General features: G+C 35.6%; 1 protein-coding gene across 1 annotated transcript in view; it reads left to right on the top strand.

The window, feature by feature from the left end:
- The window catches only part of LOC113231348 (probable ATP-dependent RNA helicase DDX46), a 37,732-nt gene extending 16,180 nt beyond the window's left edge, over positions 1-21,552 (top strand). Inside the window, exons 10-18 of the mRNA XM_026465638.1 lie at positions 2,137-2,256; positions 3,705-3,912; positions 10,240-10,402; positions 12,229-12,440; positions 14,345-14,508; positions 15,720-15,839; positions 17,428-17,514; positions 18,308-18,475; positions 21,250-21,552. Coding sequence (XP_026321423.1) covers positions 2,137-2,256; positions 3,705-3,912; positions 10,240-10,402; positions 12,229-12,440; positions 14,345-14,508; positions 15,720-15,839; positions 17,428-17,514; positions 18,308-18,475; positions 21,250-21,492 — 1,485 coding nt within the window. The 3' untranslated portion in view covers positions 21,493-21,552. The remainder of the gene's footprint in view (positions 1-2,136; positions 2,257-3,704; positions 3,913-10,239; positions 10,403-12,228; positions 12,441-14,344; positions 14,509-15,719; positions 15,840-17,427; positions 17,515-18,307; positions 18,476-21,249) is intronic.
- The last annotated feature ends 5,919 nt before the right edge of the window (positions 21,553-27,471 follow it).

Genomic DNA, 27,471 nt, shown 5'->3' with positions numbered 1-27,471 from the left:
TTTTTTTAATTTTATGCACTAGAGCGTAAAATCATGTTTTATGCACTAGATCATAAAATCCTATTTTATGCAGTCTACACCCACAATAAATACGAACTTTAAGAGCATGATAAGTGAACAATATTTTTCTGTGCACCGTTGCATATCATATTGCCATAATAAAAACAAAAACAGGGTAAGAAGATATTCCTCCCGACCTGGCCCGACCGAAGGGTCACATTTGGCGCTAGCATGATTCATTTTTTTGTGCAAGTGTGATGAAACCATTCTTTCCGTTATAAATGTTATACGGTATATTTACTTTTTCAATGTAGTAAATTAGTCCGTTTAGAAGTTAGTTAGTTAGATAATGTACAATAAGTTAGGATTAAAATACTTATTCTCAAACGTTAGTCTTTATAGTAATGTAAGTATAATAATAAAATTATTCATATATTTATTTTGCATTTCACATGAATGGGTGGTACAGATTTATAATCTTAGAACTATTTTGGTAGGTACATTCATGTGGTACCCCGTAGGGGTTGTAGCAAATTACACTTAAAATTAAGATTACAATTAAAATTAAGATACATTTTAGATTTGAACATAATTGATTAACATGAATTTTTATTACTTTGTATACATATATTTATTTATTCATTGTTATACATAATATTATTTATATTTAATTTAAAATTCCAAATATATCTAGGTTTGTATTACGATATGTTACATTATATATTATGTTAATTATTTACAATCGTCATTCAAGAACTCACCTACAGAGTAGTAGCATTTTGATAACAGTAAATTTTTAAGTAGGCGGCAAAAAGTTTTATCCCTTATTTCCTCTTTTATTGTGTCAGGTATTTTATTATAGATTTGTATGGCTTTGTAGTATGAGCTGTTTTTAAATATTTGCATTTTTATGGGCGGAGTTAGTAGCTCTTTGTTGCCTAGTGCTGGTGCAATATTTAAATTCGTCGATGTTTTTCCTTACGAATAGCGCTGATTCAAAAATATAAATGGAGGGATACCATATAATTTTTTTTTCTAAATTACGATTTGCAGCTCTACTACTCTTGGTCCTATATTTACCAGAATTCAGAAGACACTTTTTTTGTAACACGAAAAGATCATGCGCGTCCGTACTATCTCCCCATAACAATATGCCATATCTGGATGCCATATCTTATAATTACAATTATATTAGTGTACTAGGATATCATATTTGATTAAGGAGATAAATATATCGCTCTCTACGGTAATAACTGTGCAGGACGGGGTGGGAGTCGTCGCGGAGGAGGCTTTCACGTTTGAACTTATTCTACCAAATAGATATCTAAAAAGTGTCAGATAGTATCAAAAACTTAAAAGTTTATTTTGTTTTGTAAAAACTTATGTAACAAAAGTTGTTTATGATGTTCGTAACATAGTCCTGTGAGGTTGTTTGACGAATATGCATATCAATAGATGGCATTGTGTGTTCCAAAGTAATTTATAAATTAACGTTTGCTTGTGTGGGTAGATGGCGGTAATTTTAAACAAAATAAAAGAGTAGCCACCATCGAGTTGTTTTGTTTGTTACCACTAGAAATTATACTAACTATGATAAAATGCAGAACGCCAACGTAAAACAAGTTTCTTACAAAAATAGCAATTTGGTATTCGTCGCAACATCTGGGGTACCAATAGGTACTAAATACCCGACTACGCTGTCTTGTATAGCGATTAGCAGTCTTGTCGAGTTTTTTTTAATAATATCAAGTGACGGGACGAACAAGTCGTGCGCCTAATGGTAAGCTACACGCCTGTCCATAACAGTTGCAGTGCCACTCGGAGCGTTAAATCGTAAAGATCTGAGAGGCACTTCCACTACGCCCGCCACTCTAAGACATAAGGTGACAAGTCCCATGTGCCTGTAATTTCACTATTACCCTTACCCTTCAAAACCGGAACGCAGTATTGCTCACATTACTGCTTGGCGGTAGAAATAGGTACGGTGGCAGTACTTCCCTGGACGAGCTCTTTCACAAAAAGCTCTACTGCTACAATTATCGAGTTGTTGATCCATGGTTATAAGTTAAACAGTACTATTGCTCGCCGTCGAACTGTGAGGTCACTTTACAGTTTAATATTGTTATTGTTGCGCAGGTAATGAAAATTATAGACAACGTTCGTCCAGACCGACAGACAGTGATGTTCAGCGCCACTTTCCCGCGACAGATGGAGGCCCTCGCTAGGAGAATACTGCAGAAACCTATTGAGATACAGGTAATTGTTATTACGGATAAAAACATGGAGGAGAAAACGTCAAAGTTTCTACAAATTAAATTAGTCGATAACTTTTTATGCTTAAGCATAAAAACAGACAAAGAGAGAAACAAAAACAGTTATATTATTACTCTTTTTACTCGATTTTATAACTCTCCTATTTAGGAGAAGTATCAAGTCGCACATATGCATTTGTTTGTAGTTTGTATTATTTATGACTTTTATGTGATAACAAAAATAAAGACATGGTATGGAAATTATAACAAATCCTGTACTTTGAGAATTAAATTAACTTCGGCGGGACTACCGAAACCAAAACCGATTTCGTTTCTTAAATAAACTCTATTGGGAATTTTCCAAGGACCTTGTTCTCTAGCATAAATTGTTCTATACTGCAAAGGTTTAGGTAATTAACTAAATGTAAACAAACCGTAATGAAGTATTTTATGAGGCATTACATGGTCACTTATTATAAAATTATAATTAACTTTTTGTTAATGGTTAAATATGTGATAATTTATTTATCTAAGGACAGCCATTGGTAGATACAATAAATCTGGGGAATAATGGAGATTTAAAAATACATTTCATTCTAAATGCGCTACCTGTAAGTGCCACAACGTGCAAAGAAAACGAAAAGAAAAGTTAAGAATAACAGGAGGTATAATTGGAATAAATAAAAATGATTCTAATTAATATTGAGTAAAGAAAAATAAACATGAGTTACGCTCAAATGGAATCCTTCGTATTTTAAATTTAAAAACATGGAGCGAATCGTTGAGGCTTTTTGACAATCTAGCGATAGCGGAGTAGTACTTAAGGTTGGTCCTGGAAGGCGGTGGATGGAGTTGTGCGACCGAGTGACTTTGTTAAAAATATATTCAGGCTTAGACAACATTTCGAACTACCTATTTAAAATAGTACTAATTATTTAAATATAATACTTGAAGATGTATAATAACATTAATAACACATATCACAACTTTCATATGACAAAACTTAAAACGATGACACCTTATAACATGCGGCCAAATTAAAGAGCACAGCAGTAATACGACGTATGGAACTCACTACTAAATATTGTATTTGACCGATTAACCAGGTGACAGCTGAAGTTTGTTTACTTTTAGTTATTTGCCTAAACTTTTGTACTGTAGCCTCTTTCATAAAGTTGCTTAGCATAGGTCTAGTCTGGGAAAACGTTTAGGGTAGTTTTCTAAATACTATAATGGTCATGTTCCGGGTGTGGACTAGAATTGACATTTATCCGTTATATTTTCACCGTTTAAGCAGTTGACAAAATAATTGTAAAAAGTAGTTGGAAAAAGCAGGAATGTACCACGAATATTCAAAACAATATTGGGTTAAACATTTCAAGGCTTCGAGTGTATCAAATTGTCTCTCTTAACTTGCCAAACAAAATTATAATATCTAATAAATTGCAACAGGTTGGCGGCCGCAGCGTAGTTTGTAAGGAAGTAGAACAACACGTCGCCATTCTAGAAGATGACGCCAAATTCTTCAAGCTGCTAGAACTTTTGGGTTTATACAGTCAGATGGGCAGTATTATTGTGTTCGTGGACAAACAGGAAAACGCTGACAGTCTACTTAAGGATTTGATGAAAGCTTCATACTCTTGCATGAGTTTGCACGGAGGTGAGATTTTTAAATTATTAATAATAAATAAGCAAATAAGGGGTTTACAGTTGAAGGTTATTAGGACAAAGGATCCATTTTTTTCTTCCATACAACTTAGGCCCAAACATGTACCTCAAGTACTCTCTTATGTTTTTGTATAAAAAATTACGTGAAATTAATAAAAAATTATTTCTTTTATGAATTTGCCGTAATTTTTTAGACTAGAATAGAATTTATTGATCACTTGTACCACACAAAATTATTGTTCGAACATATGACTGGCATAATTATATATGGCAATGTCTATACTTTAGATCATTGAGTATTTAACCAGAAATATAGACGAAATGTCATTTAATTTGTTTGAAAACTATTTTGCCAAATCTTTAATGTGACAACTGCGCTCCGATTGGCCCTTAGAGGATGGAAAAAAAATAAAAGAAAGGAGCTGCCCTAACTATGGAATGAACGTGCATACCTAAACAAAAATTGAACAAGCAATGGCGGATTTCTTTAGTGTCGTACCGTAATCTATCGATAAGTCATTATCAACATGAAAACATTTAATTAAAGTAGATCAATAGTCCATTTGGGAATATTTTAGGTTATATGGGAATATACGGGAATGTCACATTCAAAGTTATGTTAAAATTTGACTCTTCAAAGTGAAGCAAATAAATTAAGATGGTCTTTGATTCAATGTTTATATTCGGCACTCATATGATTTCCAACCATTCTTTTTTCTTTTTGATTTGTAGGTAAACTTGAAATAGTAAAAATAATAATAATAAAAACTTCGTAGTGAATTATTTTAATAACAGAATATCGATAATATGTAGGCTTCCAAGAACAACACTATATCAAAATAATCGATAACAACAATCATCAAAATATACAAAACAAACAGGCAATCTGAAGAAAAGATTTATGAATAAACTACTAATAAAAAATAAAATAATAAATATATTTAATTTAATTATATGAGATATTTGGGCTTTTGTGTGATTTATAGGCAGAAAAATAACATACACAATGTACAATGTTACATTCGGTCGATCTTCGCTTTTTCAAACGCCACATCCCGTAATGCTGCAGCGCCGAATTTTTATTAATACTTAATTGTTGTCACTGTATTTTTGTCCATTTTGTTACAATACTTGCGAATAATTCAATAAAATACTTGGAAAAACATTTATTTTGACATTTGATGTACTTCCCTTTGACAACCGTAACATGTACCTCATGTATTGAGAAATGGACACGGTTGGCATTTAAGATGACGTTACGTACTTTCGATTCCCGTGTTTGACACAGACCAATGTAATGCTATCTCTTTTGGCTTAAGACGGCACGCAATAGTTAAACAAAGACAATAAGATCTTTATGTTTTCAACGTCGAAATGCATCGTATACATATAACGTCTGATTTATATATGTCAACATAACATGTCCTTTAGTTTCCATAGTCTAAGGATTGGCCAGCCCGAATTCGAAACTGTTTCACTTCAAATCGACCAGTTTAACATGAGTTTTGCTATAATGGACGAAAATTGCAAAATTACTTATTTAATATTTAATTACCGGTGAAATGTGATTCCGTTTGTTTTGTAATTAAATATATTGCTGTTTTTCCCACACCACTGAAGGAACAGCACAGAATATACGGAGACGTACACACAGGTCAGTTGTTGGAGCTGTACTATTTCAGTTTTCTAATTTGTGATTTAAGCGCATACGAGAGTTGATATTTAAAAGTGATATAAGGTCCATTTACCTGATGATTTATTTACCGGGGATGGATGGCCCTTATTTCGTCTCTATTTCTGGTTATATACTCGATGCTTTAGATGGTAGGTATTCAGCTATCGGGATTATTTAAAAAATAGGTAATCGTTTTTTGCAGGTTCTTAACAATATCCTCTCCTTCTTTTATAATTTATTCATAACGAGTCCATTATTATATTATTACAATATCTAATAAGGTTGACTAAAAGACTATGTCTCAAGCTGTTAAACCATTTAAATGTCACATAATGACACGGTTGACACGTCAACGTCATAGACTTTTTTTATTCCGTTTGTTCTGTATTTCGTTCGCTTCGCGTCTCTGGAGTATTATTATTTGTGTTTTTGATATATTCGTCACTAATTTTTAACTATTCTATGAGGACATTCTCTCAATCGAACCCGATTATTAGCTACGATGAAAGCTGTCAAACATGACAATGTACGTTTCGTCGAACGCAGTATCATTTATTCATATAATTGTAAAATAAAATTTTTCAGCAATTTCTATTAAAATTAAAAAGATTTTAGTTAATGGATGCTTTCGTACATAATTTTAGAAATTTTTTAACACAATTGGGCCCAAAAACGAAAGGATGCTTTGACTAATGAAATTCATGTTATTTGTTGAATATACTGGTTTGATAGTTTATAAAAAAACATGGTTAACTAGATATCTAATTATTTGTTAAATTAACAAATAAGCAATAGTCATGTGTCGTTATGGCTTTTTCAAATAACAAAAAAAAAAGTTTTTAGATAACGTTGAGAAAACTATCTATTTTTGACAACTATCTACTTCGACTACGGTGCAAGTGACGAAGCGTTGTAAAATAACTGTAAAAAAATAACTAAAATAAGAAAACTGCAGTTTGTTTCGTTGTCTTTTTTTTTTGTATAAAAGTTTTTTTGCATTTGATAAAGCCCAAATCTTGTCTATATAACATATACTACAACCCAAAAATTTTGTAAATATTATACACAAAATTGCAGGTTTATTTATTTACAATTAAGCACATAAAGTCTCATTTAAAATAAAACTAATTTGCGGAATCCGCTACGATCAGTAAACAAATAATTAGTATGCCTATCACCACGCGCGATTAGAAGCAAACTAATTCATTACTATCTAATTTAAAAACAACAATTGCAAAGGAAATGGGACCCTGCATTACACGTGTCCAGGTCAAAAATTAAAAAATTTAAAATTTCCGAAAGTTATTCATTCTAATAACGACTTTCATTCATAACACAAAGGTCCCATTATGCAACAACGAAACGTCGTCAATTTCATAGTAAATTCAATCATCCAACCTCATACTTGTGCAAACGGAACGCGCGTTCTATCCTATATCTTACTCGCTCTTATTGTTGCGTTGCGATGCTGCTACGTCGCCAACCGCAACGGCAACATCTATTGCGACGACAATATCTATCTATTGTGATTATATAGAGCGTTGCGAGATAGTAACACTTTACAATCACTACAAAACAAGCGATGGTTACAATCTTAACGGGGCGTTGTGAAAAATAGATAGTTTTTCTGGGCTAGAAAACTAGTAATGGTTATGAAGCCAAATAGACAGTTTTAAAACTATCTACGCTAAATAACGCTCATCGCCCATAGACAATATATTTAACAAATGTATGTATGTTACGCAATAATCAGATGTATTATATATTCTGTAATATATACTATATATTCAACACATCACGCTGCACACTTTTGTTCGAATATCGTGACCAAAGTAACAAGATCCGTAAATGTTTTGCTTGAAATGCAACGCCGTTCGTATATTCAATTACAGGCAATCGCATTTTAGATATTGACAAAATGCACGTCCGTAACTAGTAAATAGATATTATGTTTCAAAGTCGTAATATCTATATTTCATAGGTAAGCAAATTATATTTGAAACCGTCAAATTGATTAAACACTGTTACTCATTTGTAAGGCAGATTCCCCTGAGAAGAATGAGTAAGAAACCCTGGAGGTTGCTCTTTGTAAACAGGCATTTCATCGCATTTATCATTTACTTAAGTTTGGCTGGGCATAGTGAACCTACACGAATTTTGTTTCTTTAAAATAACACATGATTTTAATACAGGCAGGAAATAAGGAATGGAGAAGTCGGAGATTTACTACAACGACCTATAAAACACTGCTAGCATTTGACTTTGACTTAGCATTTTGGCATTAACGTAATAAGTATAGTTACTATCTGTTTTTCCACAAGTAAATGACTTCTTCATTATTATGAACTACGAGAATTTTACTGCAAACAATGACAACAAAAAAAGCACCTTCAATGCTAAAATTTATATATTATATTTTTAAATACTATTTTCGCATACTTGATTATACACGAAGTACTGCCACCTTACGGCCGATCAGACATGGGCAGCTAGTATCGACTGCTTCAAGCTGCAACAACATAGCAAACTAGTCTTCTATGTACACGCATACACCGCTCGAGCAGTTGCGACTACTTCGGGCGGTTTGCAGCGCGGTGAAATTTCATCGTGCTGTCAAGCAGTCGCCAGGTATACACTGACTGCTCGAGCTGTCGACTGTAATCCGCCCGCGCTCTTCATACCACGTCACGCGCGCATTTTGGCAGCAGCAATTTGTACGCCGCCGCCGCCGTCGTCGCCTGACCAAAAGTAGCAGTAGTAGTGCTTCTTCCACAAAATCTATGAAGCTACTGATTTGAATGAAATTGAAATTGTGACTTGTTGAGCACTTGCTACCAATTGGTGCAATTGGTATCAACTACTCCAGCAGTTATCAATTTCAGCCTCAAGCTTGACTATGACTGCAAGAGTGGTCCGTGTATGTTGATCATTAACTAACTGCTCGAGCAGGTCGTGTATGGCCACCCTACGTGTTTCTGCCGCCAAGCAGAATGTGAGCATTACTGCATTCCGGTTTTGAAGGGTAAGGGTGCCGGTGAAAGTAGGCACATGGGACTTGTCAAATTATGTCACAGCGTATCGGTTGCAGTAGCAGTTCTTCTCAGATCGTTGCGATTTAAAGTTCTAAATGGCACTACAACGCTATGGACAGGCGTGTCGCTTACCACCAGATATGTGTGACCCTGATCACACATGTCCAAGAGCTGGTTTCGTGAAAGTTACAATTGGGCTATCAAATTTCTCAATCAAGTAGTGGTTTTTGACTTCTATTTACGTCTTACAAGTTTAGACTTTGCTTTGGGGTTGTGTATGCTTGTAGAAATCATTTCCATTGCGATAAGTACTATGTTATTTATATAAATACATATTAATAAATAGTGTAAACCTGGAAAAGCAAGTACAAAACTAACTAATTCACTATTTTCCTTTCAGCCAGCGACGTTGTTCACTCCTGAGCGAGCTTCTTAAAATATTCCTCTCGTTTATTTGCTATTGGTTGTCAAGTGTAAGCGATTTAAAAATGTAACTGACACTGTTAAAGAAACAATCAGTCACTGTTGCTTTTGTATTTCAGTAACTATATAAAGTATGATTTTTTTCTCTGTTAAATATTAAATTTCAATCTTCTATTAAGGGGTCATGAGTAAATCTGATTATTGATTAAAGGTACCGTCTGAGTGAGAAGGTTTATAAATCACTCACAACATGTAACTTACGGCGTTGAAAGCCAAAAAAGCCAATACAAAGATCTATAACAGACGCATAGAAGAATTTCGACGACATGCTAACTCGACCAACTTAATTGGTTGGTCAAGGCCTGTCCGGTCGAAGTTATTTTGCTATGTGTTCGGTTTTTGTATTAATAATTGAGTAAACAATAAAACTAGTTCAGTCATTTCACAAAAAGTAAATAAATATTTTAAAAATGTGAAATTCAAAAAAGTCAATAATACATCTGACTTATTAACTTTAATTTCCGGTGGAGAATTTAGTATACGAAACGTACCATACCATTGGCTTTAATTTCAAAATTTACGTGCATTTGTGCATATTTAGTACCTCTAGGTAATGGTGAAAGAAAATATCGCGATGAATCCTGCATATCGAAGCAGGTTCACGACGGCCCAAATCCTCTTCTCAGAGGCGACCAGTGCCCAGCAGTGGCACGTATATAGTTTTTTATTATTTATTTATTTAAGATCAGATTACAAAGACCCATAAATACATACCTTATAGACTAACACCCATAATAATAATAATATAATAACAGTATTTATTTATTTACACGTATGGACTGCGACGTGTGACGCAACGTGGGTGTCCGGTAACTGTCCTCGGAAACGTCGGTTCATGACGCCCTTCCGCCAAAAGTCCTCCTCCTTGAAGGTCGACAGATGTTGAGTTGGTATTCTCACCGCAAATGAATTAAAATTCACATTGTGACAGGATTCCAACTGCTCGACCCTCAGGGCAGCATTGACTTTCACCCGTATGTACTGTACAATATGATGATTGGGGCCAGTCGGGGTGGGTTGGCAACGTTCTCGCAATGGGTTGACAACGTTGATAAATCAATCGCTTACATTTGCCAACTAATAGCGCTCGATACAAAGTGACGAATATATTAACGCTGGCCTGTTACAGGGATTGATCAATTCGACAGGGACTCGACAATCGTTGATTTCAAGAACGGCAAGGTGAAGCTGCTGGTGGCCACCAGTGTAGCAGCGCGAGGTCTTGATGTTAAACAGCTAGTCTTGGTTGTAAACTACGACTGCCCTAATCATTATGAGGATTATGTTCATAGGTAAGGCAGCCATTTTGAACTTGAAACTTACGATTTTATTAAATTTACAGATCGATGATTTCCAAAGTTTTCTATATATTGACCCCTTGAGCGGTCCAGTCCAACGTACAAGAAGTCTATGTTAGCGACAAAATAGGGCCATATGAGACGTTAACGGGTGTCCACGAGAGTGACTCCCATTTAGGCAGGTCGTGACAAAAATTTTGGATTTCCATAAATAAAATAAATAATCCACAGTATTTATTTATTTAATTTATTTATTTAAAGACAGTCCAACAACTTAACATAAAACAATGTTAGAAATAAATACACATACGTTCACCATACAAGGTGCCAAGTCGCTACTTGTTTATACAGCACTAAACATTTAGAGTAAGCCAATGAGATACAAAGAATAAACTAAAATAATAATAATAATAATAGTAATAATAAAAAAACAATTAAAAATGTAAAATTACACCTATAATTTGATTTAAGATTGAAACAATTGCTTGCAAATGCGAATAAGTTGTTTAGTGTTCCCTACATGAACGATGTCTATATCACTGTCTCTGGTCACAGTCAAGTTTTTGTATGACTGCATGAGTCTTTTCAAGGGACATACCTTCCGAGATTCGTTCGGCATCTAGATAAAACAAATGATTTGGCAATGGGGGACCCTAGGCAAAGTGTGAGGGCCAGTGCCTCTGGCGACAATATACCTCCATGCACCAACCTGTGCAGAGTTCCTGTGTCAGCAATTCGACGTCTGGTTTCAGGAGAACACATTCTGAAATATTTTAGTCGAGTATTATATTCAGCACGGTAGGGACAATTGGGGTCTTTATATGCGAGAAAACGAGTAAAGTTACATTGCAACCTTTCTGTAATTTGGATTCCAGACCGGCGATACATATTCCAAGGTACTACGTATCAAAGTGTTGTATAAGGCGAGTGTAGGAGCCGTATTCCTGTAGTCCACACACGCACAAAACCTACCATCTTCCATGCCTTTAATATAATAATACTATGAATATGATCTGAGAAATTTAACTTGCTATCAAACATAACTCCAAGGTCACGGAATACGTGTGTGGTACCTACTTTCTTATAATAGACTTGTAAATTATATATGAAGTAAACATTTCACACCAAATAAGATAAATAGTTATGTGCGGTATATATATGTGGTTAGATAAATGTATAAAACTAAACAGGTTTTTTTTATAAAATGTCTCACTCTATAGTTAAACTTATAAAAGTGGTAGCACTGAGTAAACTGTTAAAAGCACATTTGATGTTCATGAATTTGTAGAAATGCAGGGGGGATATACAAAACAAATTATTGTTATGTGGCGTACGTGACAAAATATTTTGAGAACCGATGTTATACATGTTATACATTGTGACGCTTGTAGTTGTGAGAGGTTGTAACGGGTAATATCAACATCAGCGATAATGATGTTATGAAGAAGATATTATTTTATAAAGAACGAAATAAAAATTTGAGTTCTATATTTATTTTTACTAAAATAGGTGAAGGAACATTCAAGTTCTTTCACATCCTTAAATGTGGAGAGTGGCGTCGCTTATGGCCAAAAAATCTTTGTATCCATGTAATTTATTACATTTATAACGAAAAAGACATTGTCGACGACAGACTACAACACTTGAAGAAACACACGTCTTTTTCACTGTTCTTGCATTGTCTAATACCGATCAAAAGCATATGCTTTTCGGCCCAAGTCGATTCAGCGTTGTTACGCGTGATCTCACTATTGCTACGTAGCGACGTGTAGCAGTTATCTGTGTTCGAATTTTTCGTAATACGATCGTTTGTTGTACAGATGTGGCCGCACAGGCCGAGCGGGTAACACTGGCTTCGCGTGGACGTTCCTCACGCCAGAACAGGGCCGCTACGCCGGCGACGTGCTACGCGCCTTTGAGCTGGCAGGTGCTACACCTCCGCCGGAGCTACGACAGCTCTGGGAGTCATACAAGGACTCACAGGAGAAGGAGGGAAAGAAGGTGCACATGGGGGGAGGGTTCAGCGGAAAAGGTCAGTGACCTCACTTTGTTGTAATTTGAGTATATTTTTCGTGCCGTTTTTTATACTAGGGTTGACGGACTAAAGTACATAAGTAAAAAACCAACGTCGTTCATGTAAATTAATACATCTACCGACTAAAGCTAAAGATGAAATGGCGACATGTCACAGGCATTATTTGCGATCGGCGAATGCCTCTTAAGCTAAAGGGGAAAATATACAAGACCGTGATTAGACCTGTCGTACTGTATGGATCAGAATGTTGGGCGATGAAAAGGAAGGATGAACGAACTGTGCATGTAGCGGAAGTGCAAATGTTGAGATGGATGTGTGGAGTCACGATAAGGAATGAGTACATCAGGCTTGAAAGTGGCGCCAGTGACGGAAAAGATGAGGAGTAATAAATAGGTCAGCGTGGTATGGACATATCATGTGAAGGGAAGAATGTCATGTGACGAGTAGAATGTTAGATATGAATGTGGAAGGATATAAGGGAAAAGGAAGGCCAAAGAAAAGATGGATGGATTCTGTGAAAGATGACATGGACAAGAAAGGTTTGAGTATAAAAATGACGGCGAGTGGAAGAAAAATACACGTTGTGCCGACTCCACCTAGCGTGGGATAAGGACAGGAAGAAGAGACCATCTACCGACTAAAGCACATGCATTATATATAATAACGCACACACTGAACATAGCCACGCACTAGTGAAACCCTGTGTCGCGGGCGCCATGGACACACACATAGACAACCACAAATTACACCCAAACTCACGAGAGAAATAAATGTAGGCCATACAAATATTTCTCCCGGCCCGGGAATCGAACCTGGGGCCGTTCGGCCACGGAGGCAGTTAAACTAAAGCGCATGCATTAAATTAATTTGTTACTTCATTAATTTGTTACTTAAATTCAAGTGGCGTCTTTCAAATTTATCGTTCTCTACACGTCTTCCAACTTTATAAACAACACATAAAATATATAATTATAATATTGAAAAATGTAGCACATTTTTGACTTACGTTTTTGGTCGCCGACTAGTATTTTTTATAGAATATAAACGTTACGTTTCGGACGTTTTTTTATCAATTATTAGCACACGTTCTATCTTACTCATAAGATGTTAATAGTAATTAAAACAGTGTCCTTGTACTTTCAAAATACAGCAATACCCCGCCTAGCGCGATTTCGTTATAACGCAATTTTCAAAATTCGCGTTTAATTACTCCGCTTTACGCGGATGCATTGATTTGATGAACCACAAAAAACTGAAGTGACAGTTCAAAATGTATTTTCGTCAAGTGCAATTCAGAAACGTTGTCTAAGATTTATTCAGGTCTTGATATCCTAGAAAACTTAGACAGCGATGTCGACTCTGCTTTGTTTCTCCGCACATCAATACAAAATGGAGTAGCTTGTTACGAAAAACTTTTACAAAAACGCAAACAAAATGCGACCTAAAAAACTTTTGACAACTATTTCACAACTAAGGTCTCATTTGTTTCTGTAAGACTTTCCTGAGGTTTTTTAATATACACAAATAAAGCGCGTTCATTACAATATTCACCCTGTTATTCGATCATACCACGTTCTATCCCTGATAGTAGTCGTTATGTCAAGGTAGAGACCCTCGGGGACCAAAAATCTATAACACCAGGCGGGCCACGCAAAAACAGAACAACCCCGTTTTACACCAATTTCCCTTAATGCGATTTTGTCCGGAATTCAACCCTCGCGTAAAACAGGGTGTTACTGTGCTTAAACATTAATTGTAAAGAGTTTAAGAAAAGAGTTTTATTATTATTATTTATCAAATATGATAAAATGGATTCGCACAAAATGATAGTCTAGTATTCTTTAGTAATAACATACCCATTTAATTAACACCAGCTACTGACGCACTGAACATTTGTTCAGGTTACAAATTCGACGAGTCCGAAGCACAAGCAGCGACGGAAAAGAAGAAGTACCAGAAAGCAGCATTAGGGCTTCAAGATTCTGACGACGAGGACGTTGAGGGTGACCTCGATCAGCAGATTGAGACCATGCTGGCTGCCAAGAAGATTGTCAAGGAAATCAAGGTAATGTGACTGGAGTAATCGTAATTTTGTACAAAATTATACAGGTATAACCACATTCGACCTATAAACGCAAATCTGTGAAATAGAAATCGACACACTTTACAGGAACCGGTTTCCTGACGGTTCGCTCGCTATCGTGTGGAATAATAGAATACTTTGCCGTAATTCTTCACTTGTCGTACAAATGTATACCTCCAAATAAAGATAAAAACGAAGTCTAAGATTTAAAAACAATATTTTGTGTTCGTTCGCAGCAGAAGGAATGAATGGCATCGAGACAAACCTGAGTAGAGTTTAACGATGCTTTACAATATTTATGTATACTTTTTTGTTAAAACTGTTAAATAAAGAAAAAAAGAATATTGTTTATAAATTCAATAACTTGAAAACTTAAGCAGTAAGCGCACGACTTGTTCGTCCCGTCACTAGGTATCATAAATAATTGTACCTAGTTTGCCACCATTAGAGGTGGAATATTTTCTTCAAATTTAAATGGGACCAATACTGAGGTACCTTTTTCCAACAAAAAAGAATCATCAAAATCGGTTCATAAATGCCGCCTTACTCTTGGTAAAAAACTGCTTAACAGTGGCTTCTGGTGGATATTCAAGGCACGTAAAACTTTGCAGAGGATACGCTGCGTTAGTTAATCATTTCGTGACCAAACGACGTTGAGATATCGGTACAACGTAATACTATTATTTTACAACTGACGAAAAATAAAGATTTTATTTGTTTATTCATGGAAAACCAACAGTTTCAAACATTTAATAAAAACAGTATTAAAAATATACATTAATTGATTTTATTTTTCTCGGACGTGTTGCAACGTCCATACTTTCAAAAGGATGCAAAAAACATATTATGTCAATGACAGGTTTCCACCTATAATTTCAGACTAACAAATGTGGCCACTAAATAAAAATGAACAATAATCACACAAACAAAACAAACCAATACCTGCGTCAACAGTCTTGAATTACTCAATAAAATTAAGTAAAATCTGAGTAAGTTTAAGTAAGATCTGGTCAAGAATCTCTTGATTTTTTAAATCCAGGTTATTTGAGAAAAGGCAGGTTGCTGAAACACAACTCTTAGTGATGCTGGTTGGTAGATAATAGGCCTTATAAACGTCAGGAAAGTGTGTGTGTTATAAAAAAAATGATAATGATGAAATGATGAAAAAGTAATGATGATTGTGGGGATTCCAGCCCGGCCTGGGCGCGCCCGGTATACCCGCGGCCGGCGCCGCAGCCCCGGCGGGCGCCGTCGCCGACGCCAACAAGCTGGAGCTGGCCAAACGGTTGGCCTCGAAGATCAACATTGCTAAAGTAAGTGTCCACGTTGCAGTTTTAAGGCCCCTGTAAACGGGGCGATTTGTCTACACGGTCCGTTTCAAGGAAAATTATAAATGATATTTCTTGAAAGCATGTAAATTTATAATGTTTTTTTTTGAAGACGGAGTAAAATGACATTTGCAGGGTTGCCAGTTTTCATAAAATTTTTAAATTCCCTAGTTTGAGACAGGCAGGTACATAATTGGTGTTGTTGTCCAGTATATTATTAATATTAGGTTTGTTTAATATATCAGACTTTAAGCTGTGTTTTCACTATACGAATACGCTCGAACAGAGTCCACTCGGATGACCACTCGGACGCTACTAGTAAAGTGTAAACACTTGATCCGAGCGCACTCGGACGTCTAGACTTGGACGCGGTTTTATTCTTAAAAGTTCGTCGGATCATTTTTTGAAAACAAAATGGCGCCAACTATGAAAATGTGGACTGAACGTGACAATATGAGGTTTTTAACGTGTTTTTGTCTTTTTCTTCCACTTCTCGAATAAAATTATTTGAACCACTCAGTTGGTTATGCCTTAAAATCCATTTTCTGGTTCAAATTTTTCTCTTGCTTTTTTCCCTCCCGTGATTTTGTACTTCAGCCATTAACATATCTGCTACACCTCACGTACCTCGCAGCAGCATTGCAGTCGTCATCTTGATTGTGAAAATCCAAGTGGACTCCTATACGATCTAACTCAGAACAATAAATACTAGTAGAAGTGGTTAGTTAGTATCGAACGCGTAATCATAGTATGGACAATTGTCCATACTTGAGTTCAGTCCGCCATATTCGCTTTGTACTGTATGGTTGTGTCATTATTTCGCGCAAATTCTCTAAAATGCTAGACAAATGCCTTATTGTGCTGTTTTGGTGTGCAAAAATGATAGCCGAAACAAAAATATTACCCGTGGTAGTATTTCATATCATTGGTTAGTCTTATTTTAATATTTTTTCCATTTTCTGTTTATACCAATTGATTTTTTGAACTGTAACAAATGAAAATAAACATTATCCAGTGCAATATGGTCGAGATTCATATTTTGGAGAACTAGGTAAAGATCTCGAATTTTCCACGCTAGTACCGAACAAAAGCTTATCGAAAAAAATTTTTCATGAGTGTTTTGTTAATTTTAAAATTAACTGATCGAAATAAAGTTCATTATGCAACGTGCGCTTTAAAGAATACATTTATTGTCGAGAAGATACCACTTTCTATCTTTTGTTAGTTGTTCGTTCGTCGTAGTCCATCTACTGGCCGCGAGATGACAGCACGTTAGTGAGAGTATTGAACGTTCAACGATATAACGACTGGCTAAAGTTTAAATTATATTAACAGTGCCGAATTTGTTAAATCTTTTGAAATTAGAAGCCATGTAAGACAAGTCATTATTAAGATTTCATAGGGTATATCAATCGTATGTATTTTGGCGACAGTCATTTATTTTTCTCGATGTTTTAACTCGTTCGGGCACACTTGGTCTGAGAGCACTCGTGTGGTGAAAACCCGGCTCTAGTATTGCTATGGCAATTTCACAAAATGATACTTAATATATTTCCGGTTGTTTCATTTGCAGGGTTTGGGCTCAGAACATAAGGGTGCAACACAGCAAGCGGCCGAAGCTATTCTCAAAGGCGCCCCATCGGCACACACACTGATTACTGTAAGATTTCTGGTTTTATTACGTACTTGTATATATTTTGCAACAATTTATATTGGTCCTATTGATGGGCAAGAGTTTCCTCGAAGACCTAGACCATAGATCGCGCTCATATAGTTTTTGTGGCACGGTTAGGAATGATGAATTGTCAAAGTTCTACTAAAAATGCTCCTCATTTACATTTATATTTAAAATCTTTTGAAATTAACTGAAAGTACCTAGGCCCACTTCATTACACAATCAAACCAAATAACTTTTAATGTAGGGACACCAAGTTGCCGTAGATTGGCGGCATCACTGATGCAGGATCTGATAGGACTCGAAAAGGACTTTTCTTTGTGTTCGATCTAATTATAGGATAATTTAATATAATTTATAATTTAATAGGATAATTTAATTGCCTCCGTGGCGGAACGGTTACCATGCTAGTCTGCCACGCAGAGGTCCCGGGTTGGATTCCCGGGCCGGGAGAAACATTTTTTTGAGTTTGGGTGTAATTTATGGTTGTCTATATGTGTGTCCATGGCACCCGCGACACAGGGTTTCCCTAGTGAGGACTAGTGTGTGCGTTATTTATTATTTTATTAATTTATAGGACACCTCTCAGATTGCGTAAAAGTACAGCTGTTCCTTACAAAATAATAATGATAGCGAAAATCGATCATTAGCAGACCAAATTAGATTTTTTACTAGGAATCGAACCCGAAATCTTCTCATCTAGCGCTCACAGTGTTAACCGCTAGTCCAAAGAGTTAGTCAGTGTGTTTATCTTATACATAAGCATTTGTAATCGCAGGCTAAGACAGTAGCAGAGCAACTGGCAGCGAAGTTGAACACGCGTCTGAACTACCAACCGCGAGACGAAAGCACATCCGAGCCCGCTGAGGAGGTGTTCCGCAAGTACGAGACCGAGTTGGAGATAAACGACTTCCCGCAGCAGGCGCGCTGGAGGGTCACCAGCAAGGTACGTGCACCTCATCGTTGACAAGACGCGAGTGTCCTTTAAGAAGAAAGTTTAGGTCATAGTCCATAGAGTTGAGAACCCAGAAAATCGACGTGTAGGTTTAATTCAAACTAGGATGATCCCTGTAACGCTTCATTTGACGTTTGTCATTAGGTAAAGTCCGTAGATTCTTAGCGTATTTGATTTTTGAACTTTCTAACGTATTCTGAACGATGTATAGATGTGTGAAGTGTTTTGTATTATATTGAACGCATCGCACAAGTATAATTCAAATGCAATTTCAATAGATATTTTAGTAAATTAAAAAAAACGCATTTATCATATCATTAATTTATAGGTTTTAAAAAAATAATAACACTGACATGACAATTCTTGTCTATGATCAAAATTCATACATAAACAATGAAAACACGCGCTATGTATATATTGCATTTATTCCTTAAGTTATCGAAAACTTTTTATCGATATACCTCGTCTCTAGCAAATGCATTGCAATGAAGTATCATTTATATGTTGTAAAAAAAAGAATTTTGAAAAAAAAAAAAGAAATTCCGCTCATTTTGTTCAAATAAACATTGCAGCTATTCTTTTAAAAGCAAGGCTTGTGAAGTATGTAATTTAGTGCACGTTGTTAGAAGGTTGTACTTTGTTGATTTTTATGAATTGTCACGGGGCCATCCCAGATTATTTTTAAACTACAAATTTTCTAGTATGATCCATGTGACACTTCATTTGACGTTGTTTATAGGAATGAGGTAAAGTCGATAGATTTTTGAAGCAAAGGTTCTCATATGGCCTTGTATAATATTACGCATTTAAATAAACATGACAAATGAGTTTTTAAAATGACTTGTGTATAAATAATATTTATTTTTTCACTCCACTAATTAAACTTTTACTTTAATTTTATGTATTTGCTTAAACAAAAACTATTCACTTAAAAGCGAGACGTATAAAAATAGTTTACAAAATACGTAAATTAGTGGACATAATGTAACCTTGTGGTCTCAGTATAATGTTTTATAATTTCACAGCACCAAGAAGCTTTCAGCTAAATTATCATCATTAATTACAGGCTTCTTACAACAACAAACAAAACCATAACTTAGAAAATAAGAGCATATGGAGAAATTAGGAAGATCTGCTGACTCGGTGTATCCATTCAATCTTTCCATCACTTGGAACATGAGACTTTCAGATTCGAATGCGATTTCATAATATCCATAGCGATCATTTTTCATGACTTCGCGACTGTCGTTATATTGATTATATTAGACGTTAATCCAATAAACACAATTTTTAATTGTGTCCAGTTTCTGGTTTTTATTTTGGATATTTTTGTGAATGTTTTTCACCTGATATTCCACGTTTCTTATTTAAACAGAATAAAATTACACTTACGGTACAAAAGAGCATAACAAAAGTTTATACTGGTAATACTGGAGGGTATTAGGTTATATACCCTTTATGATAATTGTACTGGACAACAATTTTATTTTAACTCACTATCATTGTTCACAGTCACTCCTCTTATACGATATCAAATTGTTTTTCCATTTGCACAATATTTATTTTAATTTCATTCCATTTACCTGTCCTTTATCCACTTCAAGTGGTTGGTTATTCGCATGTTGACCTCAAGTTTTGTGATAACATTTTGTTATTTATTGGATGCATATTAAATGCTATCGGTGCATAATGTAACACTCAGTTGCTACTTTGTCCTCGTTACAAATAGAACTTTTGCCAATATGTTGCTCAAGTTGGCCATTATTGGTGCGTTTATATTTTTCTGTGTGAAACTCTTGAAGGGGCACAGGTGTCATTATTGTAAATAAATGTGTAGAAGGTAGGTGGAGATTTGTCGTGTCTAATGTCAATATGTTTTAAACTCTATTTATAGAATTTTATAAAATAGAAATCATTTATTAAATATAAAAGCGTACTACGCACACACACATTATATAACTGCCTCTGTGGCCGAACGGTTACCATTCTGGTCTGCCACACAGAGGTCCTGGGTTGGAGAAATATTTGTACTTACATTTATTTATTTCGTGAGTTTGGGTGTAATTTGTGGTTGTATATGTGCGAGGAATAAAAAGAATACTTATATAATTTGCGACTAGTGTTGTCTTAAAACTAATGGAAAGCGCAAGTCTCATTCCCATTACATACGAGTTAACATATAATATGTACGAATAACAAAAAAACTTAAATAATTATATAACGAATAAATAATTAACATAACAGGCAGCGTGTGCGCTATGCTGTTACGGTATCCGCCATCCACTCAGGTTACTGTCGTCTTACTGAAAGTGTTATCACATTATTTTCAGCGGATTTTGTAACAGGAATATAGGAATGTTTACTACGTTTAACTAAGATACTTTTCAATTTCACAGGATAGTTTTTAGGTTTGTCATTGTCAATATTGCTAACAAAAAAAGGGATACGTCAAGACAAATCTTTAACTTGATCTTTAGTTATTCACTTTTAGCTAAGATTTATATATTTAAGCCAGGAATTAAATTGAACTTTGAGTTTACTTCGTAATTTCTTGCTTAGACTTGGGCAAAGTTATTTTTGTAAATACGAAAGAAAGACTTCAAGGTCTCAAATTTTGCTTAGTCGAAGTCATAGTTCTATTTATAAATCCCAAATAAGAAAGCTCTATTAATATGTAACCCTCTGTTAAGAACGCGCCCTTTTTATGGTAAGCCACCACGAGTAATGCGTCACACACCGGACTAAATTAAAAATTCCTTTTCCAGGAGGCGCTAGCGCTAATCAGCGAATATTCCGAAGCGGGCATCACAGTACGAGGCACCTACGTACCTCCTGGCAAGACACCCCCTGAAGGAGAAAGAAAACTGTACCTCGCCATCGAAAGCTCTCAGGAACTCGCCGTGGCTAAAGCCAAGTCAGAAATAACGCGCCTCATCAAAGAAGAACTTTTGAAACTACAGACTTCAGCTCACCATATGATTAATAAAGCTAGATATAAAGTCTTATAATCCTTACTATGGACGGAATATACTGTGCTGGATGTTATTTGAATTGTTTTATTTGTAGTTTTGAAGTTTGTTCTATAGTGGAGGAAAACACTACGTCATTTTTACTGATTTTCACGGCGATTTAACCACTTCATAACAGTTAATTATTGTATAAATATAAATATGTATAAATATACAGGGTGTAAATTTGGGATGCGGCAGCAAGGCCAGGCACTTTAATCGTTGTAGTTACAGGAAAACGGTTCTAGAAGACTACCCATGAATTTTGAAGATATTTTGATTGGCATTCACAGATTTTGAAAATATGGTACAGTTAGCAAGACAAAAGGCAATTTTTACAAAACTTTTTTATACCATTCGATCCGGTCTCTGTTAAGGATCAATAGTCTCTATGCAGCTATGGTACCAACTGAGGAAAGAGTACTCGAAATGTCAGAAATCGCAAAAAGCTTTTTACCATACATTTTGCAGGGACATACTTAGTAATTAGTTACTCCGGTATTTGTGAGCCGATTTTCATGATTCTTTTTTTTGTTGGAAAGAGGGTCCCATTTCATTTTGAAGAAAATCATCCACCTCTAAGCGTGGCTGATGACGCATGAACATTCATTTTTATAAATAGCGCCTAAATTTTACTTAAGAAGCAATTATTTTAATGGTTGCTTTTGCTATTCTCCAAATCAAGGCGTTTATCTCTCAATATACTATGAGTACGTACGTACGTACGTACGGTTCTCACAACCGATTTTTATTATCTCCTGTGTCAAGTCCTGTATAGTGGCGAACTAAACATCCCCATATTTCAATAAAACTTGGCAAATAGTTGTAATTCCACGTACTTCCACGTTCCACGTACGAGATTATACAAGACAAATACCTTTTAATATTAGTTTAGGGGAATACACTTCGTTCTTGTGTTCATAGTCTTTTTTAACACTGGCACTAATATTTATTTTATTCACTATGAAGTAACTAATAAATATTAACGCTCACAATCAACATAGCCCCGCACTAGGGAAACCCTGTGTCGCGGGTGCCATGGACACACACACAAATTACAAATTACACCCAAACTCACGAGAGAAATAAATGTAGGCCATACAAATATATCTCCCGGTCCGGGAATCGAACCTGGGACCTCTGCGTGGCAGTCCGGCATGGTAACCGTTCGGCCACGGAGGCAGTTATACATAACTACACGAAAACAACTCAAAAGGTTTAGTTCTTTGTAGTCTACGCACTATATTTGTATTGTCAATGATGAAGTCTATGTTCGTAAGTTTCGGCGTGTTTTTTTATAACTTTATCTACGGGCTCTATATCTAAATCGTGATGTAGATCCTCATTTCGTATATACCAAGGAGCACCCGCTATTGTTCTCAGTATTTTATTTTGGAAACGTTGTATTATCTGTATGTTGCTTTTAGCGGCACAGACCCAGAGCTGGATACCGTAGGTCAACACTGCACTGGCATAAGGACCTGTTTATACAATAATATGTTATTGCACACAGATAGCGAAGAGCATTTACCAAATAGCCAATACATTTTCTTGAAACGTATGCCAAATTCTTCTTTTTTCTTCTTGATGTGAGCATTCCAGGGTAGCTTCACGTCGAGTGTTATACCAAGATATTTGGCGTTATTTGCGTAGGGTAACTGTTTGCTTCTAATGTATAGTGCACAGTAGTTGTTTTTTTAAATAACTGAAGTCAATGTGCACTGATTTAATTTAATTTAGTTTTATTCGCCACTTCTTCGTCCACTCATGGAATTGGTTAATGGTTTTTTGAACTTTGGTGACCGCTTCCTTGTGGTTGTTTCCTACAGCCATAATTGCTGTGTCATCCGCAAAGGTAGCAATGGTATTGTCATTTAGTTCTGGTATATCGCTTGTATATAAAAGGTAGAGAATTGGGCCCAAGACACTTCCTTGGGGCACTCCAGCTTTTATTTCTTTTAGTTCTGAATATGCGTCTTGTCTGATTCTGAACTACCTACTGCTTAAATAGGATTCAAGAAGGTTTGAGTATTGGCATGGAAGTACATATCTTAACTTATGAAGAGAATATTAGGCCTTCGTGCCTAACTTTATCGAAAGCTTGAGCGACGTCTAAAAAGATTGCGGAGCAAACTTTCTTTCCTTCCATTGCCTGTTGTGTGTATTTGATCAATAGTTGAGTGGCTTTATCTAAAACCAAGCTGGTGATTTGGTATAAGTTTATTTTCATATAGTATTGGTTGGAATCTCTTGAGGGGAAGCTTTTCAAATAATTTTGACATCATAGGTAATAATTAGGTAGGTCTGTAAGACGTGAATCACCTTTTTTTTTAACCTGGTTTCAGGATCATTATTACTTCTGCAACTTTCCACAATTCAGGAACGTATTTTAGTGTAAAGGCGGTATTAATTAGTGTCGTCAGTTTTACTATTGCTTTTCGAGGCATATTATGTAGAATTTCACCAGAAATAAGGTCGTATCCAGGAGATTTGTTTTTATTAATCTTCATTTTTATTTCTCTCTGTACTTCTTTGGAGGTAACTAGTTTTATGTCACCGGCAAATTATTGTGATGAGTTTACTTCTTCTGGAACCGGGTCAGTCGATTCCGTTTCATTTGGTTGAAATATGTTCTCCAAATGTTCAGAAAATCTTTTGGCCTTTTGTTCTCTGCTGATGGCCTATTATGTATCGTTTGACCCTCTAATAGACGAGACTTGAGTTATTGGCCTTTTCAAGTTTTTTGTTACCTGGCAGAGTGAATATTTTATAGATCGATCAGTCGTTAAATGTTGAAGATAGTCTTCATTTGACTCATCTTTGAAGCTCTTTATTTTTCTCTTCAGTCTTTTCGCAAGAGTGTTCAATAATCCCTTATCGTCCGGTGACCTGCTTTGATGCCGTCATTTCCTTTGCTTTCGTTAGAGAAGTAGTGTAGTAAGTCATACTTTAAAACTTGATGATAGTGATGCTTGAATAAGTAAAGCAAAAAGTAATAGTGCGATGAAAAATTTTAATAAAATCCAATAAATTTTGATATACACAGTATGTGTAGTTGTATTTTACGTGCTAAGTAACAAGTATGAACACGAGTTTCTTTGTTATAGATGTTTTCATTTCGATTCGCAACTCGATAACACCCTGGTATCAGGTTATTTATCGCGTACGTTTTTGGTTGTTATTCTGATAGCGAAAATTTAAAAAAATATATCGGTTATGTATTATGTAGTCTAGAAAAAGATAAGTGTCCCGTATGAAAAAACATATCAAGGCACCCAACTAAGTAATCTTTTTTAATTAATATATCACATATTCATTATTTTGGCTAAAGTACAAAATTTTTATTTTGTTTTATTTTATCTTTAGTTTTTTTTATGATAAGAAGCAACGGGACGAATAAGTCGTGCGCCTGGTGGTAAGCGACATGCCTATCTATGACTGTTGCAGCACAACTCAGAATTTACGAGTAAATCACAAAGATCAGAGCGGCAGTGCCACTGTGCTCGTCACCCTGAAACATAAGTTCACAAGACTTATGTGTTTGTAATTTCACCAGCACCCTTACCCTTCAAAATCGGAATGCAGTAACGCTCACTGTGCTCCTTTGACGGAAGAAATAAGGTAAGTAGTACTTCTCTGGACGAACTGTTTTATGAGGGGCTCTATTGTTATTAAAAATTCAGACAACTTGGGTCCATGAATTGGTTAATTACAATTCTCTTAAGGACTACCTCAGTGAAAATACAATTTTTTTTTAAAATATACTGAAATAATGGTGTTTCTTAGCAACATTGTTGTCTTATACTAATAAGCACTTAAAGAAAATGGCGTACAATGGAGGAATCGTAACTCCCCGCTATGACTTCAGGATGGAGTTGGCGTCTATTGGCGCACGAACACGTAATAGCATAATAAAACAAGGACGGTAGCAGAAGAGCTTCTTGTGATAGAGTTCGTCCAGGCAAATACCTTACCTTTTACTGCCGCCAAGCAGTAATGTGAGCATTACTGCGTTCCGTTTTGGAAGCGTAAGGGTGCTGGTGTAAGTATAGGCACATGGGACTTGTCAACTTTTGTTACTAGTAGTCGCACGACTTCTTCGTCACGTTCAAATATTTTTTTTTACATTTTTTTTATAGTGCTAAGTGACGGGACAAGTCGTGTAAATTTTATTTTATTTTTTTATTTAGACATTTATTTTCAGCCACACGACCCATATAATATATACCTTGTGGATTAATGTACATACAATGTATATGTATATATCAATGTAGCAGAGCAGCTTGTACGTGTGCACGCCCGCCGCGCACTGTATACGGACGCACACATCCGCATAATCTCGCAGTGCATTTGCGTTGCATAGCACGGTTCGTCCTACTGGATCCCCATTATAGAATTGAAGTGGTCGTACGTTGTTGAGAAAATGATATCAAATAGTAAACGTGTTTATAGTTTTGTTTGTGGTAGTTCGAGCAAGAGTGCCTCGAATTTGGAATTCTTGTAACTAATTTGGTACAAAAATTGTTCATCCAAAGACAATACCAAGTATTAAATTTCATTTTGATCATGCGTCTGTTAATTTTATTGAGTATTAGTTACTTGACAGTAATTGTCGGACGGAAACCTGTGTCCTGATTTTGATTCAAATCTGAATTGATCCGACCGGGTAGTCTCGAAATCAGGGTTTCTGAGCTATAATATGATCCTGATTCCTACTATATCTTTCTAATTTGTGAGTTAAAACAACTATTGTTCCGATTAGAAACGTCAAAAGTTTCCGATCGGTCAGTTGTGAATCGCAATTATATGCCTTGACTCGGAAAAAACGCAGTTTCCGCTCAGGAGAGGCAATCAAAATCAAGCTGCTGTTTTATAATCGTATTCCATAAACAAGATACCAATCCTCAATACTGGTATATCAAATATCAATATGTAAGTGGCAAACTGTATTTAACAAAACTTATTTTTATATAGCACGAAAACATTGTGATGAACACCTTAATTTTCCCAAACTTTTGTACCTTTACCAAATAGCTATTGTTGTAACTAATTTGTTACAAAAATAGCTATTTGGTCCTCGTCGCGACATCTGGTGGTCAAGTCCCGTAATCCGTCCGAAACAATTACTATCAAATAAGTAATAATTAACCAAATCAAAACACAGTGTCAAGTATGAAATTTCATTTTGATCATGCGTCTGTTATTTTGTTCGAGTATTATTTACTTGACGGACGAATGTCGGACAGAGACCGGGAGTAGACTCCCTTGTGTACCAATAGGAGTATCTATTTAGTAAAATACCCGACAATGCAGTCTTGTATCGCGTTTAGCAGTCTTCTTGACTTATTGGTGCATAGTTTTAGTCAGAACTAGTATAAGGATTGATGGTATTTAGCAGAGAATAGAGAATAAGAGAACGGACACTCTCCACCCCTCCCTAGTTTTAAATACCGCACCGCGTCTCGCACGTTGCCGGTCACATTGACTGAACGACAACAAGGCTGACAGCGAGCCGTTTTCTCGGACGGCTTTGCTATTTGAATATAGTTTTCATTTATTCATTACGAAACTAGTACGTTAATATAAAACATCATTTTACGTTACTATTTATAATGGTCGTGAATTTAAAGAAATGAAAGATGAAACGAAATAAGTAAAAAAACTTATGTCTGAGACTCATTCAGTTATTGTTTTCTTCATTTATTTACTGCAGAATATATATATATGTATAAAAATACAGATTTATTATATCAATATAATGAGACGCCATGACTTCGCAGCTAGTAGACAAGGGTTCGCGAATTTTCTATTCGTATTGCCGATACATATTACGTAGGTAGTGAATATATCTAATTATTAACTAAACTTGGACACGCAATTTCAAATACCTTGGTTACCTTACTTAAAAGTACATGTCCGGAATACAACATTTTAAGTGCTTTTAATATATTTTTTAAATAAATCTTCAATATTACGCTA

Source organism: Hyposmocoma kahamanoa, unplaced genomic scaffold (genome assembly GCF_003589595.1).
Source record: "Hyposmocoma kahamanoa isolate Upper Pololo Valley unplaced genomic scaffold, ASM358959v1 65, whole genome shotgun sequence".
NCBI lineage: Eukaryota > Metazoa > Arthropoda > Insecta > Lepidoptera > Cosmopterigidae > Hyposmocoma > Hyposmocoma kahamanoa.
This window is presented reverse-complemented; position numbering and strand designations above follow the sequence as displayed.